At 49.3% G+C, this 27,895-nt stretch overlaps 1 protein-coding gene across 5 annotated transcripts; it reads right to left on the bottom strand.

Moving 5' to 3' along the window:
* Positions 1 to 27,895, bottom strand: LOC142001594 (uncharacterized). Of its 5 annotated transcripts, none has more exons than XM_074976995.1 (4): positions 27,877 to 27,895; positions 25,776 to 25,975; positions 3,109 to 3,216; positions 1 to 1,734 (listed from the first exon to the last, which is right to left on the bottom strand). In XM_074976995.1, exons 2-4 carry the CDS (start codon positions 25,912 to 25,914, stop codon positions 11 to 13), a joined length of 1,971 nt encoding a protein of 656 aa, XP_074833096.1. In that variant the 5' UTR covers positions 25,915 to 25,975; positions 27,877 to 27,895; the 3' UTR covers positions 1 to 10. The 5 variants fall into 5 exon arrangements, with proteins under 5 accessions (XP_074833096.1, XP_074833093.1, XP_074833094.1 ...); XM_074976992.1 differs by lacking the exon at positions 27,877 to 27,895 and adding an exon at positions 27,157 to 27,214; XM_074976993.1 differs by lacking the exon at positions 27,877 to 27,895 and adding an exon at positions 27,100 to 27,184.

Raw genomic sequence — 27,895 nt, 5'->3', positions numbered from 1 at the left:
TCTCCCGCAGCTATGGCAGGTCTGGGCCATGGCTGAGACCAGAGGGTAGAGACAGCTCTCTGCCCACATCTCTAAGTGCTTGGGCAGCTCTTAATAGGTTGCTGCCCAGCCACAAGGCCACGCAACTTAAAGTGAGATCAGGAGATTGGGGTTCTCCTATATATTCTTTGCTATTCCCTGAAGTTTCTGTTTTAACTGAAGGTTTTGTGACAGCCAGAGCAGTTGAAAGATTTCTCTCCTCTATAGATTCTCCTACATGTAAACAAGGTACAAATTCGTACTGAAGCCTTTCCCAGTCAGAGCAGTTGAAGGGTTTCTCTCCTGCATGGATTCTCCTATGCCCAGCAAGATATGAGCCAACACTGAAGCTTTCCTCATAGTCAGAGTAGCTATGGGGTGTCTGTCCTGTGTGGGTTTTACGATGACTGTGAAGAGATGAGAGCTGACTGAAGGTTTTCTCACAATCAGAGCAACTGAAGGGTTTCTCTCCTGTGTGCATTCTCCTATGTCTAACAAGGCCCGAGCTCTCTCTGAAGCTTTTCCCACAGTCAGAGCAGTTGAAGGGTTTCTCTCCTGTGTGGATTCTAGTATGTCTAACAAGACCTGAGCTCTCCCTGAAGCTTTTCCCACAGTCAGAGCAGTTGAAGGGTTTCTCTCCTGTGTGGATTCTCATATGTCTAACAAGGCGTGAGCACCAACTGAAGCTTTCCCCACAGTCAAAGCAGTTGAAGGGTTTCTCTCCTGTGTGGATTCTCATATGCGTAACAAGCTTTGAATACATATTGAAGCTTTTTCCACAGTCAGAGCAGATGAACGGTTGCTCTCCTGTGTGGATTCTCTTATGTCTAATAAGGCTTGAGCTCCCCCTGAAGCTTTTTCCACAGTCAGAACAGTTGAAGGGTTTCTCTCCTGTGTGGATTCTCCTGTGCGTAACAAGGTGTGAACCCTCGCTGAAGCTTTTCCCACAATCAGAGCAGCTATAGGGTTTCTGTCCTGTGTGGGTTTTATTATGTCTGTTAAGAGATGAGAGCTGACTGAAGGTCTTCCCGCAATCAGAGCAGCTGAAGGGTTTCTCTCCTGTGTGGATTCTCATATGTCTAACATGGGCTGACCTGTCCCTGAAGCTTTTCCCACAGTCTGAGCAGTTGAAGGGTTTCTCTCCTGTGTGAATTCTCATATGTCTAACAAGGGTTGAGCTCTGTCTGAAGCTTTTTCCACAATTAGAGCAGCTGAAGGGTTTCTCTCCTGTGTGGATTCTCATATGTCTAACAAGACCTGACCTCTCCCTGAAGCTTTCTCTACAGTCAGAGCAGTTGAATGGTTTCTCTCCTGTGTGGATTCTCTGATGACCAACTAAATTTGAGTATTGACTGAAGCTTTTTGCACAGTCACCGCATTGAAAAGATTTCTCTCCTTTGTGGGTCCTCTGGTTTACCATAAGGGCCTGCCTCCATTGAAAGACTTTCCCACACTCACTGCAAGTGCAGGGTGATTGTTGATGGGGGATTTTCTGTTGACTGGTTGGTTTGTTTCTTTTTACACCTCTGCTCCTGTGACTGGAGGTTCCCTGTTGCCTTTCTGGGCTGTGCTGACTCTCATAGGTCTCCGCCTGCACAGGACTCTGTGAAACCTGCCCTTCAGATCTTCCCAGTAACATCTCACCTGGAGCCACTTGCTCTGGTTCTTCCTGCTGAAGATTCTTCTCATTGTTCTCACTCACCATCTCCTCCCCTGCTGGTACAGATAGAGAAACATTCTTTGTGCTGCACTGAAAGGAGAACTCAGAAAGGAGAATAGAAAAGGGGAAACACACCAAATAACTTCTCAGTAGGTTGAATACTCATGAGCTGAGTTCATCCTCCTTCCTCACAACCCTTCTCCAGAGGAGAGAATCCAGCCCTGCCCCCACCCCCTGGCTGGAGCTCAAGACAGGCTGAAGGGTCAGTCATACTGGATGAAAAGGCACAAGTGACATCTGCTATGTGGACACAGAAATTGGTTTCTGAGCCATTTTAGCTCAGAGTTTCCCAGCCTATGAGTTGGGACCCAAACTTGGGTCATGATTACATTTGAAAACAGTCCCTGGCTGGGCTGGATGGCTCCACAAGTGGCTCTTCAGAGCCATTCACACTCCTGAAGTCGTTCTCAACTTCTTAATTGGATTAACAGCTGTCAGATAGTTAAGCCAATCAACTAAATGGAGAACCATTTCAGCTGCAGGGCAGAGAATTGCATACCTAAGGAGCAGCGCCCAGCTCAGGTGAGGTGAGGGCCTGGGTCTGAGGCTGGGAGGAGGGCAGAGCTGATCAGCTGCCTGGTTTCCAACCTCTGCAGGAGGTGGGGTCCCTACAGCAGGCTTCCCGTGGCTGGCACTGCTGGCTCGGGCTCTGTGCCCCAACTGGCTTCCAGCTGTGTGGATTGGGGTTCCCCCCCTTACTGGCCAGGAATCTCACGGCTGGTGCTGATGGCCCAGGGCTCCACACCCCAGCTGGCTTCCAGCTGTGGGGGTCCCTGTGCCTCCCTGAGCCCCCTCCAGCCTCTGAGTGACTCCTCTAGCTCCTCCAGCCCCTGAATGTGACACCCTTAGCTCCCTTCAGACCGTGAGTGACTCCTAGCCCAAGTGTGTCTTCCCTAGCCCCCTCTAGCCTCCTCCAGCTCGTGTGACTCTCCTAGCCCCTGAGTGTGACTCCCCTAATCTCCTGCAGCCACAGATTGACTCCTAGCCTGAGTGTGACCTCCCCAACCCCCTCCAGCCGCTGAGTGTGACTCCTCATGATTGTGGGGTTTAAGCCTGGGGAAGCAGTTTGGGGATGAGTGTCTTTCCACCACTCATTAATTAATTAACTACACTAAAAGTAGTGCCATTATTTTATTAATATATTTCCCCTTTTCTATGAAATAACTATTATGAATCTGTACACATAAGGGGGCACAATATTTTATTCTTGCCTCAGGTGCAAAACGAGCTAGGTATGGCAGTGCTCCCTGCCCCTCCCACACCCCGCTGATTTTGGATTGCCTTGGATCACTAAGTTTTCCTGAATTGTCAAAATTGGTCTCCATCTGGAAAAGGCTGGGAACTGCTGCTTTAGCTGATTGATTGCTCACCTCTGTGGGGGTCACTGATGATCTCTTCCTCGGAGCCCTGGACATCTGGAACCTGCAGCTCCTTCCCTCGCTCCACCCAGGAGATCACATCAGTGAACAGGGGGATTGCTAACAGGAGGGAGTTTTGAGAGGGAAGTTTAGAGGGGGAGTTGAGAGGGAGCTAGTTTCTTCTAACATCTTATAAACTTTTATATATAAGTATATCTCAAACTACCGCATTTAAATAATAACCCCATGTAGAATCTAATTATCCATAGATGGGGTCTGCAACCAAAAGACAGAGAAGAGCCATTTATCCAAATTTGGTTGCACAATCAGTAGTTCAAGAGCCACAATGCATATGAACATGAAATAACCCTCCACCCCCCAGTCCTTCCCTCATGTCACCAACCCCCATGCACAATTGCCCCACCCCCTGCTCACAACCACCCCATGGCACAGCTATCTCCCATGCTACTGCACCCCTTCTCCCCATCGCATGGCTCTGGCTGCAGCCTCCCCCCACCCACAAGCCATGTGCTACCAAGAGGCCATAGCCTGACCACCTTCCTCCCAACACACCAGTTCACTCACAGCCCCCCCTCACTCAGGTATGGACAAGAAATGAGGGATCATGTGGGGGCTACAGAGGCATAAGGAAAACAGAGGATCAGCCCGGGATGGAGAAAGCAGCCACATTCCAGCTGCAACAGCAGCTCCAGAACCCCCCCTCCCTGCCTGTGCCAGGGGACCCTGCATGCACCCCTCTTCCTGGCAGCCACAGCCCCTGGCCTGCTTGCTCTGCACTTCCCAGCCCCTGCCCAGCTGCCATCCATGCTGGGGGAAGGGGTATGCCACACGCTCACACCCCAGCAGGGAGAGCTGCTGCAGCTCTGGGACTTCCCTGCCAGCACTTGTCTCTTACTGTGCCGCACCAGCCCTGACTGTTGGTTTTTCCCACCACACCCTCCGCCTTGGTTTCCCAGCCTGAGTCTAGCTCAGAGCCTTCGCACTGCCTGAGTTTGGGTCTCATGTGCATTGTCCCTGGACCCCTCCTCTCTCCCTGATTCTCCTGCCCTCCCCGCAGTCTGGGCTGGGGAGGGGGCTGCTTGGGCCTGGCCTCCTGTAGCATGCACAGCTCACAAGGCAAGGCTGCCTCTGCCGCTCCTTGCATCACGACATCTAGAGCCACAGAGGAGTCAGCATCAGGATCCACACATGACTCCCTAAAGATCCACACATGACTCATGATGCTCTGGAACTGCAGGTTGTGCAGCCTAGTTCATAGAGAATACAGGTAGAGGCCCAGCAGCAGAGTGAAGTTTATTGCATCCATTTTCACATGTGTAATTAACTACCCCATGGTCAGGTGCTGTATGTATGCATTTGGTGCAAGGAACTCCTGGCCCTCAGAGACCACGTGTTGGCTTTGAAGGCCAGAGTGGGTGAACTGGAGGAGCTAAGGGATGCAGAGAGGTATGTTGATGAGACTTTCCAGGACACTGTAGAACAGTCCAACCTCCAGTCAGACAGCATCTGTGCTGTTAAGGAGGATGAAAGGTTCAGGGAAAAGGAGCAGTCAATGGAAGCAGAGAGAAACCATCCCATAGTTGAGACCCTCCTTCTAGATGATGTCATACCCTTTTGCACTGAGCATGCCTCTCCAGCGGAGGGATCTCCAGTCAGTAGGAAAAGGCAGTTGATACTAATGGGGGATTCAATCGCTAGAAACATAGATAACTAGGTTTGCCATTGGGAAAACCATATAGTGACTGCCTCCCTGATGCAGTAGTAGTAGTAGTAGCATCCTTCAGTCTACGTAGACTATGGATCGCGCCCTTCGTAGTTCCATTTGGGATAACCATTTGCAGCATCGACTGTGATTGTGAAGGCCCACACGGGAGTGACAGTCCTTGCTGCACCTGTTGCATGTGTGATGGGTGTCTGGCAGGTCCTTACTGTGCTTTCTGTGGGCTCGCTTCTCCTCTGCTAGCTGTCTGATCCTCATCTCACCCTTCTGAAGGCCCTGTGGTTCCTGCCTCCATCTGCTGCAATCGTCTGCCAGCTCCTCCCAACTGTCCAGCTCGATGTCTACCTCCCTGAGGTCTCTCTTGCAAACATCTTTGTAGCACAACTGGGGGCGTATGGGAGGTCTTTTGCCAGAGGCTAGCTCGCCATACAGGATGTCTTTTGGGATCCTTCCATCATTCATCTTGTGGACGTGGCCAAGCCAGTGGAGCCGACGCTGCCTGAGGAGGGTGTGCATAGTTGGGATTCCAGCTTGCTCAAGGACGATGGTGTTGGACACTCTGTCCTTCCATGATATTCCAAGGATGCGCCTGAGGCAGCGCAAGTGGAAGACGTTCAACCTCTTTTCCTGGCAGGTGTACAGGGTCCAAGACTCGCTGCCGTAAAGGAGGGTGCTGAGGATGCAGGCTCTGTAGATTTGCATTTTGGTGTGGGTGTACAACTTGCAGTTATTCCACACACTCTCACTGAGTCTGGACAGAGTTGTGGCTGCTTTTCCGATCCTCCTATTTAGCTCCGACTCCAGTGACAGGGTGTCAGTGATTGTGGACCTGAGGTAAACGAACTCATGGATGACCTCTAACGAATAGTTGTCAATGCTGATTGATGGAGAAACAGCAACGTCCTGAGCAAGTACATTTGTCTTCTTTAGGCTGACAGAAAGCCCAAAGTCCTTGCATGCTTTGGAGAACCAATCCAGCAGTTTCTGAAGCTGATCTTCTGTGTGTGACACTACAGCAGTGTCATCTGCGAACAGCAAATCTCCGATGAGGACTTCCCACACCTTGGATTTAGCTTTCAACCTTGCAAGATTAAACAGTTTCCCATCAGATCTTGTGTGCAAAAAGATGCCCTCTGTTGAAGATCCAAAGGCGTGTTTCAGGAGGAGTGCGAAGAAGATCCCAAACAATGTCGGAGCAAGGACGCATCCTTGTTTGACGCCGCTCCTGATGCTGCAAACATCTGATAATGTGCCATCATATTGGATGGTTCCTCTCATGTCTTCATGGAAAGACTGGATCATCTTGAGTAACTGTGACAGACAGCCTATCTTGTGGAGCAGTTTGAACAGTCCATCCCTGCTGACCAAGTCGAAGGCCTTGGTCAGGTAGATGAAGGCACTATAGAGTGGCTTCCTCTACTCCATGGGTGTCCAATCTTTTGGCTTGCCTGGGCCGCACTGAGTGAAGATAGTCTTGGGCCGCATACCAAATATTATGTGATTTATATACATTAACTATAATTATATAATGTTAAAAGTTTACGATCTTGTAGGGCCGCATTACTATCTGTCCAGGGCCGCATGCGGCCCGCAGGCCGCAGGTCGGACACGCCTGCTCTACTCCCTGCATTTCTCCTGCAGCTGCCTCAGAGAAAAGACCATGTCAACGGTAGATCTCTCTGCACGGAATCCGCACTGCGATTCGGGGTACACCCTCTCAGCAATCTTCTGCAGTCTGCCGAGGATGACGCGAGCGAACAGTTTACCAGTGATGCTTAGGAGGGAGATTCCACGGTAATTGTTGCAGTTGCTGCTGTCTCCTTTGTTTTTACACAAGGTTACAATGTTAGCATCGCGCATATCCTGTGGAACCTCTCCCTCTCTCCAGCACAGGCACAGTAGCTCATGTAGGGGTTCCAGGAGGGTGTCTGTGGCACACTTGATTACCTCTGGTGGTATACCATCCTGGCCTGGGGCCTTTCCTGCTGCAATGCTGTCGATGGCTTTCTTCAGTTCATCCACAGTTGGTTCCTGGTTCAGTTCGTCCATTACTGGTAGGAGCTTGATGGCATCAAGGGCTGTATCAGCCACAATGTTCTCGCCGTGAGTACAGCTTGGAGTAGTGCTCGACCCAGCGCTCAATCTGTTTGGCTTTGTCAGCAATGACTTCACCAGATTTGGATTTCAGAGGTGCCATCGTGTTCTGGGTGGGTCCTAATGCCTTCTTCATACCCTCGTACATTCCTCTGAGATTACCAAAGTCAGCACAGGTCTGGATGCTGCTGCATAGCTCAAGCCACTAGTTGTTGGCACAGTGCCTGGCCGTCTGCTGTACTGTTTTTCTGGCTGCTCTGAGTGCTTGCAGGGTACTCTGGCTCGGTGAGCGTTTGTACTCCAGAAGTGCAGCGCGCTTCTTTTCGATGGCTGGAATCATCTCATTGGAGTTAGCTTCGAACCGTCATTTGTGTTTCTGGCTCTTCTTCCAAACACCGACAAGGCCGTGTCATAAATTGCATCCCTCAGATGCTGCCATCTGGATGTCAAATTGGCACCCCCAGGGCCGCTGCACAGATTCTCCTCGAGGGTCTCTCTGAACTTTTCGGCTCTCTCTGAGTTTGCCGTCTTTCTGGCATCAATGCGGGGCCTTCCAGTTGGTTTAGAGTGGTACATCTTCCTGGGAATCACCTTGAGTTTGGAGCAAACTAGCGAGTGATCTGTATTGCAGTCGGCACTATGATAGCTGCGTGTCAGAAGGACGTTTTTGAAGTTATCACGTCTAGCGATGACCACGTCTAGTTGATGCCAGTGTTTCGAGCGTGGGTGTCTCCATGACACTCTGTGCTGTGGCTTGGTTTGGAAAAATGTGTTTGTGATGCACAGAATGTGGTATGTGCAAAGTTCGAGAATATGCTGTCTGTTTTCATTCATTTTTCCCACACCGAAGCGGCCTAAGCAGGAAGGCCATGAGTCACGATCAGCTCCAACTCTTGCATTGAAGTCACCCAAAATGCACAGTTGTTTGCGAGCAGGTATTTGCACTGTGGCAGCACTACGCACATCATAGAACTTGTCTTTTACTTCCAGTGCGGCGTACAGGATTGGAGCGTAAGCACCGATCAGGTGGACAGGACCGGCGCAAGTTTGAAATATGACCTGAAGGAGTTTTTCTGATCCGCCCATGACTAATTCCACCATTTGTAGAAGTGTGTTTCTGACGGCAAAGCCAACACCATGCTTCCTGGGTTCTTCTTGGGCTTTACCCTGCCAGAAAAAGGTGTAGTCCTTTTCCTTTAGAGATCCCGAATCTGCGAGTCGCGCCTCCTGCAGAGCAGCAATGTCAGCTTGGAGCCTCTTCAGTTTCTCACTGATGACAGTGGTCTTTCGGGTGTCGCTGATGTCCTGAAGATCTTCAGTCAAACCGGTCAGCATGATCCGCACATTCCAGCAAGCAAGCTTAAAACTTTGATGGTTTCCTTTTCTTGTTGATTTTCTTATTGGTTTGCCTGGTGCTCAAATTTCAGTCACTTGTCAGGTTTGGGAACCTTAAGCCTCACGCACCCAGTGAGGCAGGTGAACTGGGGCGGGACAGTACCCTTCTGGCTCGGGGCTGCCCAGTTTGAAGTGGGCGGTGACTGTCCAGTGAGATGCGACGATCTCTCCCACCATTGAAGGCAACCCCCGGCGCTTGTTCTCTACACCAATCGAGCAAGAGCTTATAACCGGTATCTGTTACCTCCCGTGTTGGTTCAACGCTGTTAAGTGATGCTGGAGTACCACTCCAGGCGCGAGCCTGGGCAATTTTTTGGGACCCAGATGCCAGTGTTCCCCTCTTGGCTTTACTGATGTAGTCCAAAGGAGAGGATAACCTCTACGTCTGGTACCAACTCAGCTGCAGGGTTGCCAGGTCAATGCCAGAAGTTGGCACAGAACCGCCTTAGGACTCCCCTCCGGATTTTCTGTCAGGGTTTACTCCCTTAGCCTTGCTCCTTCCCAGAATAACCCACAAGGCAGTGGGGCATGATGCAAAGGTTGCGGATCTCTCGAGGCATCTAGAAAGACTTACGTGTAGTGCTGGGGAAGAGCACCATGGTATATGGTGGTTGTGGTACATGTCGGTACAAATGACTTAAGGAAAGGTAGGAGAGATGTCTTGGGCCGTGTCTACACGTGCCCCAAACTTCGAAATGGCCATGCAAATGGCCATTTCGAAGTTTACTAATGAAGCGCTGAAATGCATATTCAGCGCTTCATTAGCATGCAGGCGGCAGCGGCGCTTCGAAATTGACGCGCCTTGTCGCCACACGGCGCGTCCAGACGGGGCTCCTTTTCGAAAGGGCCCCGCCTACTTCAAAGTCCCCTTATTCCCATGAGCTCACGGGAATAAGGGGACTTCGAAGCAGGCGGCGTCCTTTCGAAAAGGAGCCCCGTCTGGACGCGCCGCACGGCGACAAGGCACGTCAATTTCGAAGTGCAGCTGCCGCCCGCATGCTAATGAAGCGCTGAATATGCATTTCAGCGCTTCATTAGTAAACTTCGAAATGGCCATTTGCATGGCCATTTCGAAGTTTGGGGCACGTGAAGACGTAGCCTTGGAGGCCTAATTTAGGTTGGTAGGAAAGAGACTGAAATCCAGGACCTCTCCGGTAGCATTCTCAGAAATACTTCCAGTCTCACACACAGGGCCAAGTAGGCAGGTGGAAATTCTGAGTCTCATTGCATGGATAAGATGATGGTGTAGGGAGAAGGGGTTTAGATTCATTAGGAACTGGGGAAACTTTTGAGATGGGGGAGCCTGTACAGGAAGGATGGACTCCAACTAAACCAAAGTGGAACCAGACTGCTGGCATGTACCATTAAAAAGGTTGTAGTGCAGTTTTTAAACTAAGAGATGGGGGAAAGCCAATTGGTGCAGAGGACCATGTGGATTGCACAGAGACTTCCATTAGAGGATAGTCTATTGATAGACATTTTCTAAGTTTTAGTGAGGAGAAGAGGATGGAAGAGGATAAAGTGTGAGCTGGATCAGAAAATAAAGAATCACATGAAAAAGAATCTAACACATCAGGAAAGGGCAGACAAATAAATAGTGACAAGTTTTTAAAGTGCTAATACACAAATGTTAGAAGGCTAAATAATAAGATGAGTGACCTAGAGTGACTTGTATTAGAGGAAGATATTGATATAACAGGCACCACAGAAACCTGGTGGAATGAGGACAATCAGTGGGACACAGTCATACGATGGTACAAAACATATCAGAATGACAGAACATGTCACACAGATTGGCGGGTAGCACTATGGCCATGTCTACATTGAACCCTGCTTCAGTGCTGCTGTGGGCAGGGCGATGCTAAGCAACGCTCTTGAAAATGCAAATGGCTGTCTATTTGCATATTTATGTGGCTAATTTGCATAGTAGTGTGAGATCATCCTACCGGCACAGGCTCCTGCTGGCAGTAAATGACCTGTGTAGATGGGGTTCTGCTGGCAATCAGAGATAAGGGGCTGCTGACAATGGGGGTTTTCACCAGCAGAACCACGTCTATACAGGTCATTTACGGCCAGTAGCAGCCTCTACTGGCAGGGCGATATCACATAGCTATGCAAATTAGCCATGCAAACGGACAGCTATTTGGATTTTCAAGGGCCTTGCTTAGCATCAAGTGCTGGCAGCAGTGCTGAAGCAGGGCTCTGTGTAGACATGGCCTGTATGTGAAACAAACTGTAGAATTAAATGAGTAAAAATCTTTAATGAAGCAAAATGCTCCACTGAATCTCTATGGATAGAAATTCCATGCTCAAATAAGAATATAACAGTTGTGATATATTATCGACCATCTGACTAGGACAGTGAGTATGAAATGCTAATGGAGTCTAGAGAGCCTATCAAAATAAAAAGAAACTCAACAATAGTAGGGCATTTCAATTATCTCCAAATTAACTGGGTACACGTCACCTCAGGATGAGATGCAGAGATAAAATTTCGCGATACATTAAATGACTGCTTCTTGGAGTAGCTGGTACAGGAACCCACCACAGGAGAGGCAACTCTTTATTTAGTTCTGAGTGGAGTGCAGGGTCTGGTCCAAGAGGTAACTGTGACAGGGCCACTTGGAAATAGTGTCCATAATATAACAATATTTAACATTCCTGTGGTGGAAAGAACATCCCAGCAGTCCAACACTGTGGCATTTAACTTCAGAAGGGGGAACTATTCAAAAAATAGGAGGTTAATTAAACAGAAAAGGTACAGTGACATAAAGAAAATCACTGCAGGCTGCATGGAAACTTTTCAAAGACACCACACTAGAGGTCCAACTTCAGTATATATCCCAAATTAAAATACACTGCAAGAGACCCAAACAAGAGCCACAGTGGCTTAACAAGCATGTAAAAGAAGCAGTGAGTGATAAAAAGGCATCTTTTTTTTGAAGTGGAAGTCAAATCCAACTGAGAAAACTAGAAAGGAGCACAAACAATGCCAAATTAAGTGTAAAAATGTAACAAGAAAAGCCAGAAAGGAGTCTGAAGAACAGCTAGCCAAAAACTCAAAAAGCAATAACAAAATAATGTTTAAGTATATCAGAAGCACAAAGCCTGCTAAACAACCAGTTGATCCCCTAGATAATTGAGGTATAAAAAGAGGACTCAAAAACAATAAAGTAATTGTGGAGAAACTGAATTAATTATTTGCTTTAGCTTTCATAGCTGAGGATGTTAGGGAGATTCCAAAACCTGAGCTGTCCTTTGTAGGTGACAAATCTGAGGAATTGTCCATGACTGAGGTGTCATTAGAGGAGGTTTTGGAACTAACTGATAAACTTAACAGCAGCCAATCACTGGGACTAGATGGCATTCACCTAAGAGTTCTGAAAGAACTCAAATGTGAAATTACAGAATTATTAACTGTGGTTTGTAATCTATCCTTTAAAACACCTACTGTACCCAATGACTGAAAGATAGCTAACATAACGCCAATATTTAAAAAGGTCTTCTCAAGGCTCCCTCCCAATTGGCACTTTGAGTGGATAAAGTTGGGCACTCAACAACTTAAAAACACCTTGCCTATTCACAGACTTTACATTAAAACTTCCCAAGGTCACAAATCCCTGGCCCCTGGAAGGTAGAGCTGCCACCACCCTTGTCCTTGGAGACCCCTTTAATCCAGGCAGGAACACTGGGGAACACCCTCTATAGGGAAAACTCCAGCCCCATTCTCCCCTCCATAGAGGGCTTGAGAATAAAAACAAGCTGTAATCCGATAGCTATATGGCCAATGGACTCAGACTCTTCTTAGGACAGGGGATCAGATGAATTGCTTTAAAACAGTGATTTATTCACACAACAAGACAAAAGTAAGTCATGGGTTGCACAAAGAAAAACATACTTCCCTGGGATTCACCTTATAAGTTATGGGAGGAAAATCTCAAATCAAACCTCTGGGGTACCTGGCATTGGTCACTGTCAGCAGACAGGATACTGGGTTTAAGTGGTCAGACCCCGTATGGACGTTCTTATGTTCTTAGCATTGGATACTGGAAATCCTGCTTAGGGAGAAATTGTGGAAGCAAAAGACCAGAGGCCTAGCAAAAGTTTGGTCAAGCTGTAGAGCGGCCTGAAAGGAATGATGGTTGTTATGCTTAAGATATGTGGAGATGAGCGATGAGACGCAATGCTTCTAGCATACTGATAACATCCAGCAGGTTTGAGATAAGCCAGACCCAGGCAGTATCAACTCCCATTAATTAGGATAGTAAGCTTTGAAACTTATCTGTTACTAAGTCATGTGTCTATTGCTTTCTTTTCTTTTAAAGGTATATATACCTGCTCAAATTTGTATTCGGAGAGACACGTATAACTGGTTAGGGGAAACACTGCCAGTTGGTGCGCTCTCCTGCAGCTGCTTGTATATGCTAATAAAGAGTCTCTCACAGTTTCTAACCAAACGCAGAGTGAAGCTTTGTTTCTTCCACAATTCTTGGTGCTATGACTTGGATGGTAACGCCCGGTTAGAACTTTGACGATTTGCGGACCGTTCTCCTCCACAACCCTCAGTGCCACTTGAGAGGTAAAAGACCTTTTGAAATCTCTAAAAGGGTTTTTGGTGGAGGACTGCCTATGGGTGTCAGGGCAGCCCAAGCCAACGCCATCTGGACTTTTAAATCTTTAAAACTGTCAGATGCTCCAAAGGGTTTGGTAAGTGTGAACTGAGGTTCAGACAAGTTGCCTAGACAATAGGGGTGGCCAATTTGTGTGAATTGAGGTCCACGGTTATGTTGACCAGGGCGAAATTCTGAACCCTGCACCCCAGCATCTTTCCCTTTGTGTGCCTGTTTCCACAGTATGCACTGACCAGGATAAAGCAGTGTCTTTCACCTCCCTTATAGATGAATGAGATGAGCTGCTCACCAGGTCTGGGACTAGGACTGGTTGTGTTGTCCTTTAGAATCACTGTATAAATCGTTGACCAAGTCTGGGACTTAAGTTGACTCCAGCCGCATCAGGGCTCCCAGCATACGATGAGTCTCTGACAGCGGGGGTGGGGGGTTGGTTTTCAATGGAATCTTGTGGCTCAATGATTAGGCCCCTCTTATCCTGACTCTTTTCCATGACTGTCCAGTCTGAACTTTGTGACCCAGTGGACTTGTGTGGTTTCTTTCCCTATACCCCTTATGGTACTCCTGCCAAACGTTCGGAGGTGAGTGTGACTGTCAGTCTGTTAGGATGCTGCTTTGAGCACTGCCCTCGGTCTTAGGCACCTAATCCTTAATAAGCCGTTCCTGTGCGAGGGGCCCATATGAACTGAGGTAATGGGGGGCAGTGGGTCGAAGGAGGTCCCAGCCTTGCCAAAAGGCACCCCGGCATATTATATGTATGCTCATTATGGCCATAAAGTGTGTGTGTTTTTGGATAAATGGAATTGGTATACCAAAATCGATCCTTAGAAGCAATTTTCTCTAGGGGGTACATTCAGTGAGAGGGATAGCTCAGTGGTTTGAGCAGTAACCTGCTAAACCCACAGTTGTGAGCTCAATTCTTGAGGAGACCATTTAGGGATTGGGGCAAATAGATGTCAGAGATGGTGCTTGGCCCTGCCAAGAGGGCAGGGGATTAGGCTAGATAACCTCCTGAGGTCCCTTCTGGTTCTAGGAGATGTGTATCTCCTACATAGGTGTAAAATTATCCCTCTCTGGAGGGCATTAGAATCAAAAGGTAGCAAGACTTCTCAACCTCAATAGGATGTATACTTTCATGGCTATGAAGACACTAATAAGAGACTTCATGAATCCCATGTAAGGAGTCTTAAGGACCCCTAAGAAAAACTTAAGACTGAAATTAAAGAATAAAAAGAAAGGTGTAAAACTGGCCAGATTAACCCCACTCCATCAGTTCCCTTGGCCCTGCTTTACCCTCAGCTGACTAAGAAGGAAGAGTCAGATAATGAGCCGGTGGAAGGCATATTAGATTCTTTTAATTTTGTTCCACTGGCAGAGGCTTCCTTGCCTTCTCCATACTCTCAACCTCAAAGTCAGATGGCTTCTATAGCCACACAGGCATAAGCTCGGACCCCACCAAGTACTCCTCCACTGTTGGAGCGACTCCGTTCCCATAAGAAGGAGGACCTATCTATTGTAGTGCCCCTTCACCAGGTACCGGGTCCACGGGATCTAGTAACAATGCATGCCCTGTGGACACTGGGAGATTTGAGAAACCTGGCTAAGAAATTCCCAAATATCAGGGAAGAACCTCAAAAATTCAAAGAGAAACTTTTAACAGTCATCCACTGTCATAATCCTACTTGGTCTGACATGAACCAACGTCTGTGCGTCCTCCTGCCTTCTGAAGTTTGGCAATGTTTGATGACTCAGGCCACTTGGCCTAAGCAGTAGCCAGGCTGGGAAGGGACACACTGGAAGGATGCCCGGCAATGCCTCTTGGACGCAATACCAGTAGTGTGTCCTAAAAAACCTGCCTGGACTAAAATCAATAATTGTAAACAAAATAAAAGAGAAAGTCCAGCAGATTACCTAGATGTTTTTGAAAAACACTCTAGTATAGATCAAGCCATCCAAAATGCAAAAGAAGCAATTGCTGCCATAATTGTTCAGGGGCTGCAGCCCAAATTAGGGGACTAGCTCTGCACAATCTGTGTGGGCTGGCAGACTAAACATTTAGATGAATTAGTTGCTGTGGCAAACCACTGTCTTGCTTGCAAGAAAAGAAGAAAAAATTCAGAGACTGAACTGATGACTCTTCAGCTTCGAAACCTCCAAGACAGAAGAGTAGTTAGAAATAATATTAAAGGAGGGTGAAGGGGACATGGAAACGGCTGAGGAAATTTCCACAAAAGGAATGGTTCTTCCTGTCACCACTGTGGCCAGGCAGGACATTGGAAGAATAACTGTCCCAACCGGCCTCCAACTGCTCCCCTGCCCGATCCTGGAGCACTTCCTCAGCTATTTTCCCAATGTTAGGATGGCCCAAGGGATGGTAACTTCTTTATGTCTCAGCTTTTACCCATTGATCAGTCTGGCCCTTTTGTTAACTGTAATATTGCAGGGAGTCTATTTCCTGCCTTGTGGATACTGGTGCCAGTCACTCTGCCTTGCGTCTTTCTGATCTTCCCGATCCATCTCTTTCAGGATCAACTGTGAATGCTGTCAGGATTGCTAATCAGATTGTCCCTCACCCTGTTACTCAACCTTTGTCTGTCACTTTAGGTCCTATCTCGGACCTCTGCTCCTGTAAATCTTTTAGGACGTGACCTCCTTTGCAAACTAGGCTGCACTATTTGCTGTACTCCCGGTGGAGTATATTTAGAAGTTGCTTCCAAAAATGAATATGCAGTCCTTGGCAATTAACAGAATCAAAGGAACGTAAAGTGCCATCTGTACCTGATCATGTAGACTTTAGGGAGGCACTTTTAAAGCAAGTTCCTCCTTGCTTGTGGTCCCAACATGTCAATGAACTGGGTCAAATAAGAACTGCAACTCCAGTTAAAATTCACCTCAACCTCAGAAAGCAATTGCCAAGGATACAGCAGTATCCCCTTAGCAAAGAAGCAGAGTGAGGTATTGCCCGTCATCTCTTCTTTGTAACAAAAAGGCATTTTGGTTTCTATTTCCAGTCAATGTAATACTCCTATTCTCCCTGTCAAGAAACCAGATAAGAACACTTGGCACTTTGTTCAGGATCTCAGGGCTATTAATTCTATAGTTCTTCCCATTTTCCCTATTATGCCTAATCCTGACCCTATTCTTTCTTGTATCCCTCCTGATGCCTGTTTCTTTACTGTAGTGGATCTTTGGTCAGTTTTTTTCTCTCTTTCCGTTCATCAGGACAGCCAATATTTGTTTGCATTTACTTGTGAAGGTCTTCAATATACTTGGACTAGGTTACCACAAGGTTACATAGAATCTCCCTCTGTTTTCTCAAATTTTGAAAAATGATTTAGATGATATCCAGTTTGAAGCAGTCTGTTTTGATTCAGTATGTTGATGATTTACTGCTAGCGTCTCTTTCTTTAGAAGCCTGTAAAATGGATTCCCTACATCTTTTAGCTTCCCTGACCTTGAACAGGCACAAGGTTTCTAAAGAGAAATTGAAGCTCTGTCTACCCAAGGTTTACTATCTGGGCCATGATATCTCAGTGGAAGAATGAAACTTGTTCACTAAGTGAGAGGATGCCATTCTTAAAGTCCTGTGTCCCACTATGGTTTCTCAAATGCGTGCTTTCTTGGGAGTGACTGGGTTCTGTTGCCAATGGGTACTGGGTTATGCAACTATTTCAAAACCATTACAGATTTAACCCAAAAAGTCATCCCTGAGGCTCTTCCTTGGTCTCCTGAAGCTGAACTAGCTTTCACTTCTCTCAAGCAGGTTCTTTCTCAAGCCCCTGCTTTGGGACTTCCAGATTACTCTGAACACTTTATTCTTTACCGTTACAAAAAGGGTGGATTTGCTCTAGGGGTCTTCACACAAATACACAGGGATAAACACTGCCCCAATGCATATTATAGCTCTGCTCTAGACCCGGTCGCTGCTGGATTTCCCCCTTGTCTCTGAGCGGTTGCTGCAGCCATTATCCTGATTGAGTCCTCAAACTATTATTGGTGCCTCACTGGAAAGGTCAATTTCAGATAGTGTGATGGGGTTCAAGGGTCCCCAAGCTCTGCACCCTGTCCACAGGCAGGAGTGACTCTCACTCAGCAGAACAGCGGGTTTGTTAGCTGACAGGACACAGTGTCTTACAGAAGAGTCAGTGCAGCAGGCAGAGACAGCCAGTCCAATCCACGTGGGGGAAAGGAGGCCATGAGGGGCCCCCGGAGCTGGGGTCTTGCCCCCTCCTTTGTCTCTCTCTCTCCCAGCCCAGACCAACTGCTTTCCAACTCCCAGTTCCAATTCAAACCCCACAGGAGCCACCTCCTCCCATCTGCAGTGCAAAGGTGTCACCTGGTTGCCAAGGTTACCCTCAGCAGGGTATACAGTATATATAGTTGGGATTATATTTTCTGAAGCGCATTACTTTGCATTTATCAACATTGAATCTCATCTGTCATTTTGTTGCCCAGTCACCCAGTTTATTAAGATCCTTTCTTAGCTCTTCACAGTCTGCTTGGGACTTAACTATTTGGAGTAGGTTTGTGTCATCTGCAAATTTTGCCACCTCACTGTTTATCCCCTTTTCCAGATCATTTATAAATATGTTGAATAGGACTGATCCCAGTACAGACTGCTGGGAGACACCATTATTTAACGCTCTCCATTCTGAAAACTGTCCATTTATTCCTACCCTTTGTTTTCGATCTTTTAAACAGTCACCAATCCAAGAGAGGACCTTCCCTCTTACCCCATGACAGTTAACTTTGCTTAAGAGTCTTTGGTGAGGGACCTTGTCAAAGGCTTTCTGAAAATCTAAGCACACTATGTCCACAGGATTCCCCTTGTCCACATGCTTGTTGACCCTTTGAAAAAATTCTAATAGATTGGTGAGGCACGACTTCCATTTACAAAAGCCGTGCTGACTCTTCCCCAGTGAATTACATTCAGCAACGTGTCTAAAAATTCTGTTCTTTACTAAAGTTTGAAACAGTTTGGCCGGTATTGAAGTCAGACTGATTGGCCCGTAGTTGCCAGGATCACCTCTCTAGCCCTTTTTAAAGATTGGCATCACATTAGCTATCCTCCAGTCATCTGGAACAGATGCTGATTTAAATGATCCTCAGGTTAAAGCTACACAAGATTTCCATGCCCTTAGCAAGTGCTGTGTCAGCACATGTCTGGCTGGTCTCTCTGCTTTCCCTTACTGCAGGGGCAGGGAGGAACCTAATTGCACTGCATCCACCTTCCAAAATTTCACCCCACTGGCAGGCACACCCCTCCTTCTGGGTACAACTAAGCCTCCTCCATAGCCCATCCCAGGGCAGAACATGAACACAATTCAAAATGTGAGCTGTGAGGGCTGGAAAGTGTGAAACTGAGGCCCCCAGGCAGGGCTCAGACTGCAGCTGCCACATGGCAGGTCATTAGAACTTGGAAAGGCCCTAGCAGAGCTCTAGCTCCCCAGCGGCTTTGCCCACAAAGCTCCTGGCGGGGGCCCAGCTCCTCCTGCTCTTTGGCTTGGATGCATCATTTGAACCAGCAGGAGGCAGAGGAAGTTGCTGAGGCAGCGAGGTGAATCCTGGGCTAGTTGCTTCAGACCCTGCCTGTGCTCCTGCTCTGCTACCCCTGCCTGCCTGTGGGTGGGTGGGTCCTGCCACTATCCACAAATGCTCCCACAGATAGCTATGGTGGTATTTGGCCGTGCTGCTCTCCAGGTTTGTTTATAGGTGTGGCTAGGGCTGCAGCTGAGCTCCCCCTCAGTTCTACTCTGCCAGCAGCAGCTGACACCTCTGTATGCCGTTGCCCAACCTTCCTCCTGCAGGGAGTCTAATCTTCCATGTGTTGTCCCTTCCCCTCGTTGGGTGTTTACACTTTTCACTTGTGGGCCAAAGTGGCCTGTTTGGGGCTCGGTCCTCATCTGCAGTCCTATGTCTGCTCCTGCCCTCAGTTCCCCAGTCATTGGGGCAGACGTGCTCTCTTGGCTCCCTCCCTCCCCCCACTTCAGCTTCAGAGGGAGCTTGGGTGGAGAAGGAGGTTGTAATCTGGGACAGGGAGTGGAGTGCAGGCTCAGGCAGGATATGGGGGGCAGGAGAGGATTCTGGCCTGTGGGAGGGCTGGGGAAGGGGCTGCAGAGTCTGGGAGGGAGTTATGACCTAGGGAAGGAAGGTACGGAGGGTTTGGGTGACGAGGTGGAGCTCCTGGGGGTGGGGGCCTGGGGCAGGGAGTTGGTGTGCTGAGGGGCTGGGGTGCCAGAGGCAGACTACCACCAGGTGGCTCCCAGCCAGCAGCCTTGCAGGACCCTTGCAGGAAGGCATTGTATAACCTTCTGCAGTGGGTTCTCTTACGGCTGTATCTTCCTATGTAATTCCTCATTGGTGACCTTCTGCATCCATCCTATTCTCAGGATTTTTTCTGTAACTCCTCCTCTCAAACGCCAATATTCTTCCCTTCCAATTTTTGGTTATCACCCATGTCTCACATCTGTACAACATGCTGCTCAATACACATCTTTTCAAGACACTCAGCCTCATTTCTAAGCTAACTGCCTTCAAAATTGTTCTTGCCTTCACTATTCTAGTCGCTATTATGTTGTTCCCCAGATAGGTGAACTTCTCTACATCACATGGGGCAATGACCCTATTCTCCCTGACCCTGCAGAAACACCTGCTGAGGTTGCCAAGGTTATACAAGGCTCCCTGTTGCTCCCCCAGGCCACGTGGATGGGATGCTTTTAAACTCATCCATGTCTAAGAGCCGATACCGCACCCAAGAGATGTGTGTTTTTCAGTGTGCGATGGCCACCCTCAGTCCGTTAGACTGTCAGGATGGCATGGTCATTAACGGCACTGGAAGACCACCCTTCAAGCAAAGCACTTTGTGGGGAAGCAGAGATGCAGACAACAGTCTCAGGTGGATATTGACTATCACCAGGTGGTGGTGTGGTGTGAGTAATACTTTGATGATGATCTTCTTCACCTTTCTCTAGGGCAAGGTGGTTCTGTCCCCCCCCACGCCCCTTGGCTGGGCATAATCTACCTTTTCTATGGGGCCTATCTTGGAGGCCTTCCCTCACCCTTTCAGCCAGACCCCTTCTCAGACTGTAGGGAAGAAAATTTTAGTAATCAACAGCACATTTTGGAAGGACTTCATCTTGGCCACCCTTCCTCCTCTTCTCTTCAGGCATTTTCCTGCTCTTTTTGGTTTTGGTGTGAAAACTGGGCAGACATGTGACCTAAAATTTGCCCAGAGACAGCAGCCTATTTAAGGGCTGTTACTGGCAGTCTGTTTTGCTGCCTGTCTGAGTGGTAGAGGGGAGAGGTGCTCGGGATATGCCATTGCCACAAGTTACGTTCTGTGTAAGGGAGGGTGGACATACGTGCACACAGGATGCCACAAGAGAGCTGACAGACTAACCTGGACCCAGAGTCACTCTACTTCTGAGAGAATCAGAGGCTTCCAGAAATGGCATTGGATTTCTAGTTCTCCTCCTCTCTACTTGAGCCACATCGTGGGGAAGTAAGTCCCCCCATAGCTGCAGTCATATGCTATCCTATGCCACTTACCTTTTCTGTAATGGGGTTCCAGTTATAGTGACGTTACTAGCCTTGTTTGTTTAAACTGTTAAATAAAAACCTCATTTGTTAGTACCCACCTTTTTGATAAGTTCATTTCTCCAAAAGGGCTGGACAAACACAGCTGACAGAAGCGGGTGTAGGGGGAGCTCCTAAGTTGTTTTTTACCAACAGTTTTGGCAAGCCAGGCAGCAGCCCATTTTAGTTTGTTTGGGCCCTTTGTTTTACTGACTGCAATTGCAACTCATGTGGTTGCACGGATGGGTCTCTGTACTTCAGTGCCCAAGGTTCTGGGACCGGTGGCTAGGCCACAAGGCCTGATGACAGCAGTGTTGCTGTGTTCCACAGTGAGAGAGAATGCTGCCGTGGGATGGTTGGTTCCCTATGGAGCATTTTTATACAGACCGCTGCTGCAGGATGGTTGGTTTCTTGTGGAGCATTCTAGTTCGAGTTGTTTAAAGGGCTCTCAGCTAAGTAGCTAAGTAGGCTTGCCATGATCAAGTACAGGAGACACATGGAACAGTCAGTGGTCAAGTTATCTGTGAGGGCTGATGGCAAGAAACTGCTGAAGGGCAGTTGGTTCCCCGTGGCGTATAGCGCCACTGACAGGCTGACCAATGAAGCAGACAGCAGGCTGAGACTGCTTTGGTCTCCCTGTGGTCAACGACTCAGGTCAGGGACCACCCTTAGTAGGCAAAATGGCTGAGGTTCTTTGCCAAGCTCTTCAAATCAGGCAGAGGTTCCATGTAGCTGGCCATCCTCAGAGCTCTGGGCTCATTAAATGGATGAATGGAAGCCTCGAGACTGCACCAAGGAAGATCATTGACCATCAAGGCAAATACTAGACCTGAAACTCCCCATAGTCTTCATAGCAGTGAGATCAACTGTGGCAAATCATGGCTTCACATCCCATGAAGCTGTGGCAGGCAGGGAAATGAGAATTCCAGAGCTCTGGTGGCTGGGTGGTCAACCCCAGATGAGTACCAACCTTGATTAACCCTACACACAAAGAGGAAAATCTTGGGAGACTTCAGTACCATACGATACCAGGTGACCATGCAACTTAAATCCAATGTGCGAGGAATAGATAGGAGGCTGGAGCACATGAAACTAATGACTGACAGGTCTGGGGAACTGAGTTATGTACAAATACTTCTGGGACCAAGGCCACACTCTTAATCTACAACAGATGGGTCCAGCCCTTATCACCAACAAGACTAGCCCTTTCGTGTACCCACTTGAAATCCCTCGGATGTGAGAAAAGAAACTGAAATGGTTTCACTCTCAACAGATGAAAGCCTGGAAAGGTGATACCAAGTCTAATGTCACTCTTTAATGTTGTTCTGTTTATGTTTGTGCCAGAGGAGTCCCACCAGCATCATCTCCTCCATTGGCACACATTTATCATAGCTATAATTATTGTAAATAGCGTACAGGGAATGTTTTGTGTGAAAGCAGGGGATCACTTTTATTGTGATTGGAAGCTTGCATCCTCAAGTCCTGAAAAGGATGGGCCAGAGTTAATAAGGATTTTCCATGGTGATTGTAGGAATAAGGAGGTGTTACCGCTAACCATTTTGGGGTATGTGGATGGACCCAAATATGTCCTGTTATGGGTCCTGGAAACAGAAAATTTCTGTGATTCCATTGTGGGCCAAGCCAATCAAATTCAAGGGTCCTGCACTTGGGAAGTTACTGCTGCACTAATTAGGTGTTCAGGTGGGCCTCTTACTGTCAGTCCAACAAAGTTCACTTGTTTTGTGATCAACTTAACTTCCTATATTCAGGAGGGGCCCCTGACTATTCATATCTCCTTAAGTGTGCAATTTGCACTTCCTAAATTTAACTTCAGGATGCAGACCCCACTCTATTCTTTTAATGATGTTCTGGTTAACTGTAGTGGCAGTTTGCCACATTCTTGTAATAGTACAAACACTGTTAATGGGTTCTGTTCTGCACAGACCCAGAATGGGTTTGTAAGCAAGTGCGATGGAGTCATTTCACCCCAACCAACACAAGTGAATCTGGTACGTGGTATATGGTGGGACCATATGATGCAACCCAGACTTTGGAGGTAACCATAATACCTCGTGCTCAGATTTACACTGGATCCATGGTGGTAAATAAGAATCCAAGACACTTTATAATCTTAAGAGTCTCCATATGCCATCTAATGGCTTAAAACCAGCCTGCAGTCCTTGGCCCGCAGTCTGGAGCCCAAGTGCTCGCCTTCTGTGAGGGCAGCAGTATTAGGATGGGACACATGGGTTTGAGGTGCAGAGCCCAGTTACAAGGGGCATGGCAGACAAGATCCAGTTGCCAAAATTATGGAGGAGAATAGGAGCTGGACTAGGACTTGGGAGTTTCACAGAAACAGGGTCCTGAGCCTTCAGCATTAGTAATCTGGGCCAGGAAGCGGCCACCCTGAGCAAACCACTCTCTGAAGCTCTTAACAAAATGAGCGATTTGGGGTATGACTTAGCAGCAGTCATTAAGGACCGGTATCGTGCACAGAAGCATGACTCCATTACGATCCTGCAAGGCATAGAGGCTTTACAGGGGAATATCTCCTGGGTCCTTTCTTGCACTCAGGTAAAAGAGTGGATGTGAACAGTATCTCGCAGCATTCTGCAGACTGGGTTTCAGGGAACCCTGCCCATAGACAGAAGGAACATCATTGCTTCACAATGTCTCTCCATTTGAGGCTGAACATCATGCCTGGTGGAAGCTCTTTGATTTTACATACAACCTGTTAACAAAAACGGCCACAGCCAGGGTCTTAACTATTACAAACTCCACTGTTCTCTGGGCATACCTGCTACTTCCCCTTGGCATTACTGCCAATGATACCATAACAATGCCTTATAGCTCTTCCCCAGTGGGTAATCTAGAAAGGGACAGATTACCAGGCTGTAAAGGTCCACTCCTACCTATGGGAAACCAATCAGAGGTACTTATGTCCCTGGGAGATATTAGTACGGAAACATCTGTCTGAGCTTAGATGTAGGCAGGTGTCAGTATAAGCTCCAACCAAGGATCTCAGAACATTCATAAGTGGTGGCAACAGCGGATAACTGTGCGCATCTCCACCGCTCTTGCAAATCTTTTGTACTCAATACTTTTTATGTAATTAAGCATGATGTAAATCTAAATCTGTGTTTTTGCTTTGTACTTACAATCAAGGGACGTGATAGAGATTATCAGTAGGAGCAGATGGCCTTAAGGCACATCAGAATCTCATTTTATACACACGATCATGTTGAACCCGTAATCCCAGGTTTGAATATGCCTCTCCCGCGCCAACTAATGAAGCACCCGGCCTTAACGAAGCATGTGGTGGAAATGAGGATATGGGGTAGTTTCACTTTAAATATGTTTTAAAGAGAGTTAAAAACATCTGTTGCTATCAGCCACTGGGGGCCATCTTTATTTTCACACCCCCATAAAATGATAGACACTTGGCATCTGCTTGTACATCTCCTGTCTATACTGTTCATATTGCAATTTCTGAAGTTTGTGTTGCACATAATTCTGTTTAGGTGAGCACCAACAATGTTTGGTAAACTGAGGCACAGGTCAAGCTGTGCTAACATACCCCCATGTGATCAGATGCCAGTGTCAGAATTCCCAATATAGGGTCCTTTGCCAGCAAGCAGGGGAATGTAGGGAAAAAAAAGCGTTAGTAATCAACAGCACATGTACACCATCTTGGCCACTCTTCCTCCTCCTCCCTTCAGGCATTTTCCTGCCCTTTCTGGTTTTGGCAGGAAAACTAGGCAGATGCATGACCTAAAATTTGCCCAGAGACAGCAGCCTATTTAAGGAGCATTACTGGCAGCCTGTTTTGCTGTCTATCTGCTGAGTGGCAGAGTAGAGAGTTGCTCAGGGTACACCAGTGCCACAAGTTAGGTACTAGGTAAGCGGGGGTGGACATGATGTGGCAGAGACGAAAAGGGATGACCATTGGCCACAAGAGAGCTGACAACCTGACTTGGACCAGAGTCACTCCACTGCTGGGAGGATCAGAGACTTCAGGAAATGGTACTGGATTTCTAGTTCTCCTCTTTCCTGTCTGAGCCACACCCTGAGTAAGTGAGTCCCCCCCATAGTTGCAGTCATGTACCATCTTATGCCACTTACCTTTGTTGTAAAGGGGTGCTGGTTACAGTTACACTGCTGTGTTTAAGCCATCCCTAAAACCCTCGTTTGTCAGTACCCACCTTTTCAATCAGTTCATTTCTCCAAAAGGGCTGAACAAACCCTGATGACAGAGATGGGGTGGGGTGGAGGCGGGGATATTCCTAGCTTGGGTCTTCCCAACAGGACTGGCATTTAGCGCCTGTGAAACTTCTTCATACACGTGCAGCTGGGACCAGCTTATTGGCATTGTAACAGCTGGTAAGGCTGTTGGCGCTCAGGACTCCTTCGGGGAGGTTGGCTGGGCTGGCCAGGAAGAAGGTCGCTTCACTCAGCACAGCAATGGGAAGGAAGGTGATTGCATCACTGCTCTGCTGAGACCATCCCAGAAGACCAGTGTCAGGCCCTGCAACTACACCTGCCCAGCATGCCTGCCACCTAATGAGTGGGCCAGGTGGCCTGATGATCTGCCCTCTCAGATTGGGCCCAGAGCACAGGACACTAAGTGACTTGCCCAAGGTCACCCAGGAAGTCTGTGTCAGACAAGAGAATTGAACACAAGCTTCCTGAGACCAAGTGCAGGGCCAAAGTGCAAGAAGTGCCCCCCTTGTGTTTATCTACTACAGTGAACACTCATGGAGCATGACCTGCCTCATCAACCCTCCTGCAGCCCCACAGCCCAGACTCTCTTGCTGGCAGGAACCAGCAGGTCACAGAGATCAGCCACAGCCACAAAAGGACTCTGAGAACTGCACCCTGTGCCCAGGGGTTTGCCACACTGGCATCAGGGGGTCCCCTGAAGGCATTAACAGCAACCAGAGCCACCCCCATAGCTCTAGTGCCCGCCACTCACAACTCGGGCTGAGACAGAACATGGGCCAACATAGTGCGGAAGTGCATGGAGACCTGGGTTGTGGGAAGAACAGCACCACTGTCATGTCCCTGCACCTGCTTCCCCAGGGAGGGGCCATGGAGGGAACAGTCTCTCACACAGGAACCAATGATTATTGGGGCTGGAACTTCTGTCCTTATGGGACAGAGGGCAATGAGGGATCCCGAACCAAAGCCAGCCCAGCTGCTGCAGATCCCACACACCCTTTGACACCCCAGGGGACCATAATCCTCACCCAGCCAGCGCACGGTCTCGTAATTCTCCTGCATCACCTCCCTGTAGAGGGCTCTCTGCACCGGGTCCAGCAGAGCCCATTCCTCCTCAGAGAAACACACAGCCACCTCCTCAAAGGTCACCGGCTCCGCTGCTGCCATTTCCTCTCTCTGTCTCTGCAGGGCAGGAGCTGATCGGGAGCAAGACAGGGGAGTTCTGCACCTGTTGGGGAGAACGGTAATTGGAGACATTTCAGAAGGGGCTTTAATCCTTCCCACACCCCCACTCTCCCCAGACTCCTTCTGTGCCGGACTCTGACATTTGGGGAAATGCTCAAGTCAGGCACAAATCAGATCCTAAATCACAGTAATTTTGTTCAACACGCAGCTTGAGTTTCAACATTACTGCGCCTGCACAGAGGGAGTCGATTCAGAGTGCCCTGTGGCTGTGTCTACATGGGAACAAATCTTCGAAACAGCCATTTCAAAGATTACTAATGAGACACTGAATTGAATATTCAGCACCTCATTAGCATTAGGACGCTTCCGGCCACGGCACTGCGAAAGCACCGCTTTCGAAAGCGCGCGGCTCAGAGCAGCTACACGGGGGTCCTTTTCGAAAGGACCCTGCAACTTTCAAAATCCCCTTATCCCAGTCACTGATGGGAACAAGGGGATTTCAGAAGGTGCGGGCCCTTTCTAAACGGACCCCCGCGTAGCCGCGTGCTTTCAACGCGCCACGGCCGGGAGCACCCTAATGCCAACGAGGCGCGGCAGGTTCAGCTCAGCGTGACTGTTTTGAAGATTTGCGCCTATGTAGACACAGCCTGTGTGTCGACAAACAAGCGCACGTTCAGCGGGCTGAGTATGGATGGAGGTGACTGAAAGTACCTCCCGCAGTTACAGCCCCCAGCCCCGCTCCGCTCCACTGCCCCTCGAGGCGCCCTGGTCGCACGCAGGACACTCAGCGCCGGCTGCGATGGCTACTGCCCGCCGGAAGTACCTGACAAGGTTTGTGACAGGCAGCAAAAGGGGCCAATCGCAGCGCGGGGTGGGCGAGGTCCGAGAAGAGAACAGACACCGATTGGCCAGAAGGGTGGGGGGAACGTCTCCCCTCCTCCCCACGTGGCGCTGCCCGGAGCGTGGGGCTGGGCCAGGCCGCGGCCTCTGAGCTGGAATTTCGGGAGTCTCTGGGGGGCAGCGGGAAAATCCCCCTGCACTGGGCAGCCCCCGCCCGCAGCCACCTGGGGCAGAGCCGGGCCATCCCCCTCCGGGGCCAACGCTGAGGCCACCCTCCCCCGGCACACAGCTCAAACCACCCCTCGCCCCGCCCCCTCCGGATCTCACCCCCGGCGGCCAGGGGCGGGGCCCGGCGCGCCTCACCCCGCAGCCCTGTCCCCTCACCGGCGGCTCCGGCTGGACGCGAGTGCCTCAGAGCGTTCTGAGCATGCGCAGTACCGGCTCTTGGGGCACTACCCTCACCCCGCCCCAGGTGCGTCAGGAAGTGGCTCTCGGTAGGTGAGAGGCAGTGAAAGGGACCAATAGCAGCGAGAGGCGGGCGGGGACACAGCAGGAGCAGGACAGTGACTGGTTGAGAGGCCAACGCTGTAGCGGAAAGGGAGGGGCTTGAGCCATCCGCTGGTGGGTGTCTGCTCGCCCCAGGGCGGCCCTGGCTCGGGGCTGTGGGCGGGGCCGGGAGCGGAGCCCTTCAGGCGCCTGCGGAAAGGCGGACGTTAACGGCCCGGCGCGGACCGTTCGGGCGGCGCGTGACGCTGGGGCGGGGGCAGCGCTCGCCGGGCCCGGGGAGGGGCGGCCCCGCGTGGGGCGGGAGCTCGAGGGACGGCGCCGGCTCCAGCCTGGCCCCGAGGCGGTTCCCCGCGCTCCCCCGGCGGCGGGGAGGACTCGGCACAGCAGCTGCAGCGCCCACCCGGAGCGTGTCCCGTCCCGTCCCGTCCCGTCCCGTCCGTGCCCCCGCCCAGCGCAGCAGCCTGCGGAGCCCGCCTGAACTGTGACCCATCCCAGCTGCGCTGGCCCCGCGGGTAACCGCAGCCCGCAGGTCCGGAAGCCGCCCGCCCCCGGTACTGTCGGGTGGAACCCAGCGGCTGTCCCTTTCCGTGCGCTCACGCGGGGGAGAGCGACGCCA

Source organism: Carettochelys insculpta, chromosome 25 (genome assembly GCF_033958435.1).
Source record: "Carettochelys insculpta isolate YL-2023 chromosome 25, ASM3395843v1, whole genome shotgun sequence".
Taxonomy (NCBI): Eukaryota; Metazoa; Chordata; order Testudines; family Carettochelyidae; genus Carettochelys; species Carettochelys insculpta.
Note: the sequence above shows the minus strand (reverse complement) of the source record. Positions and strands in the feature narration are given on the sequence as shown.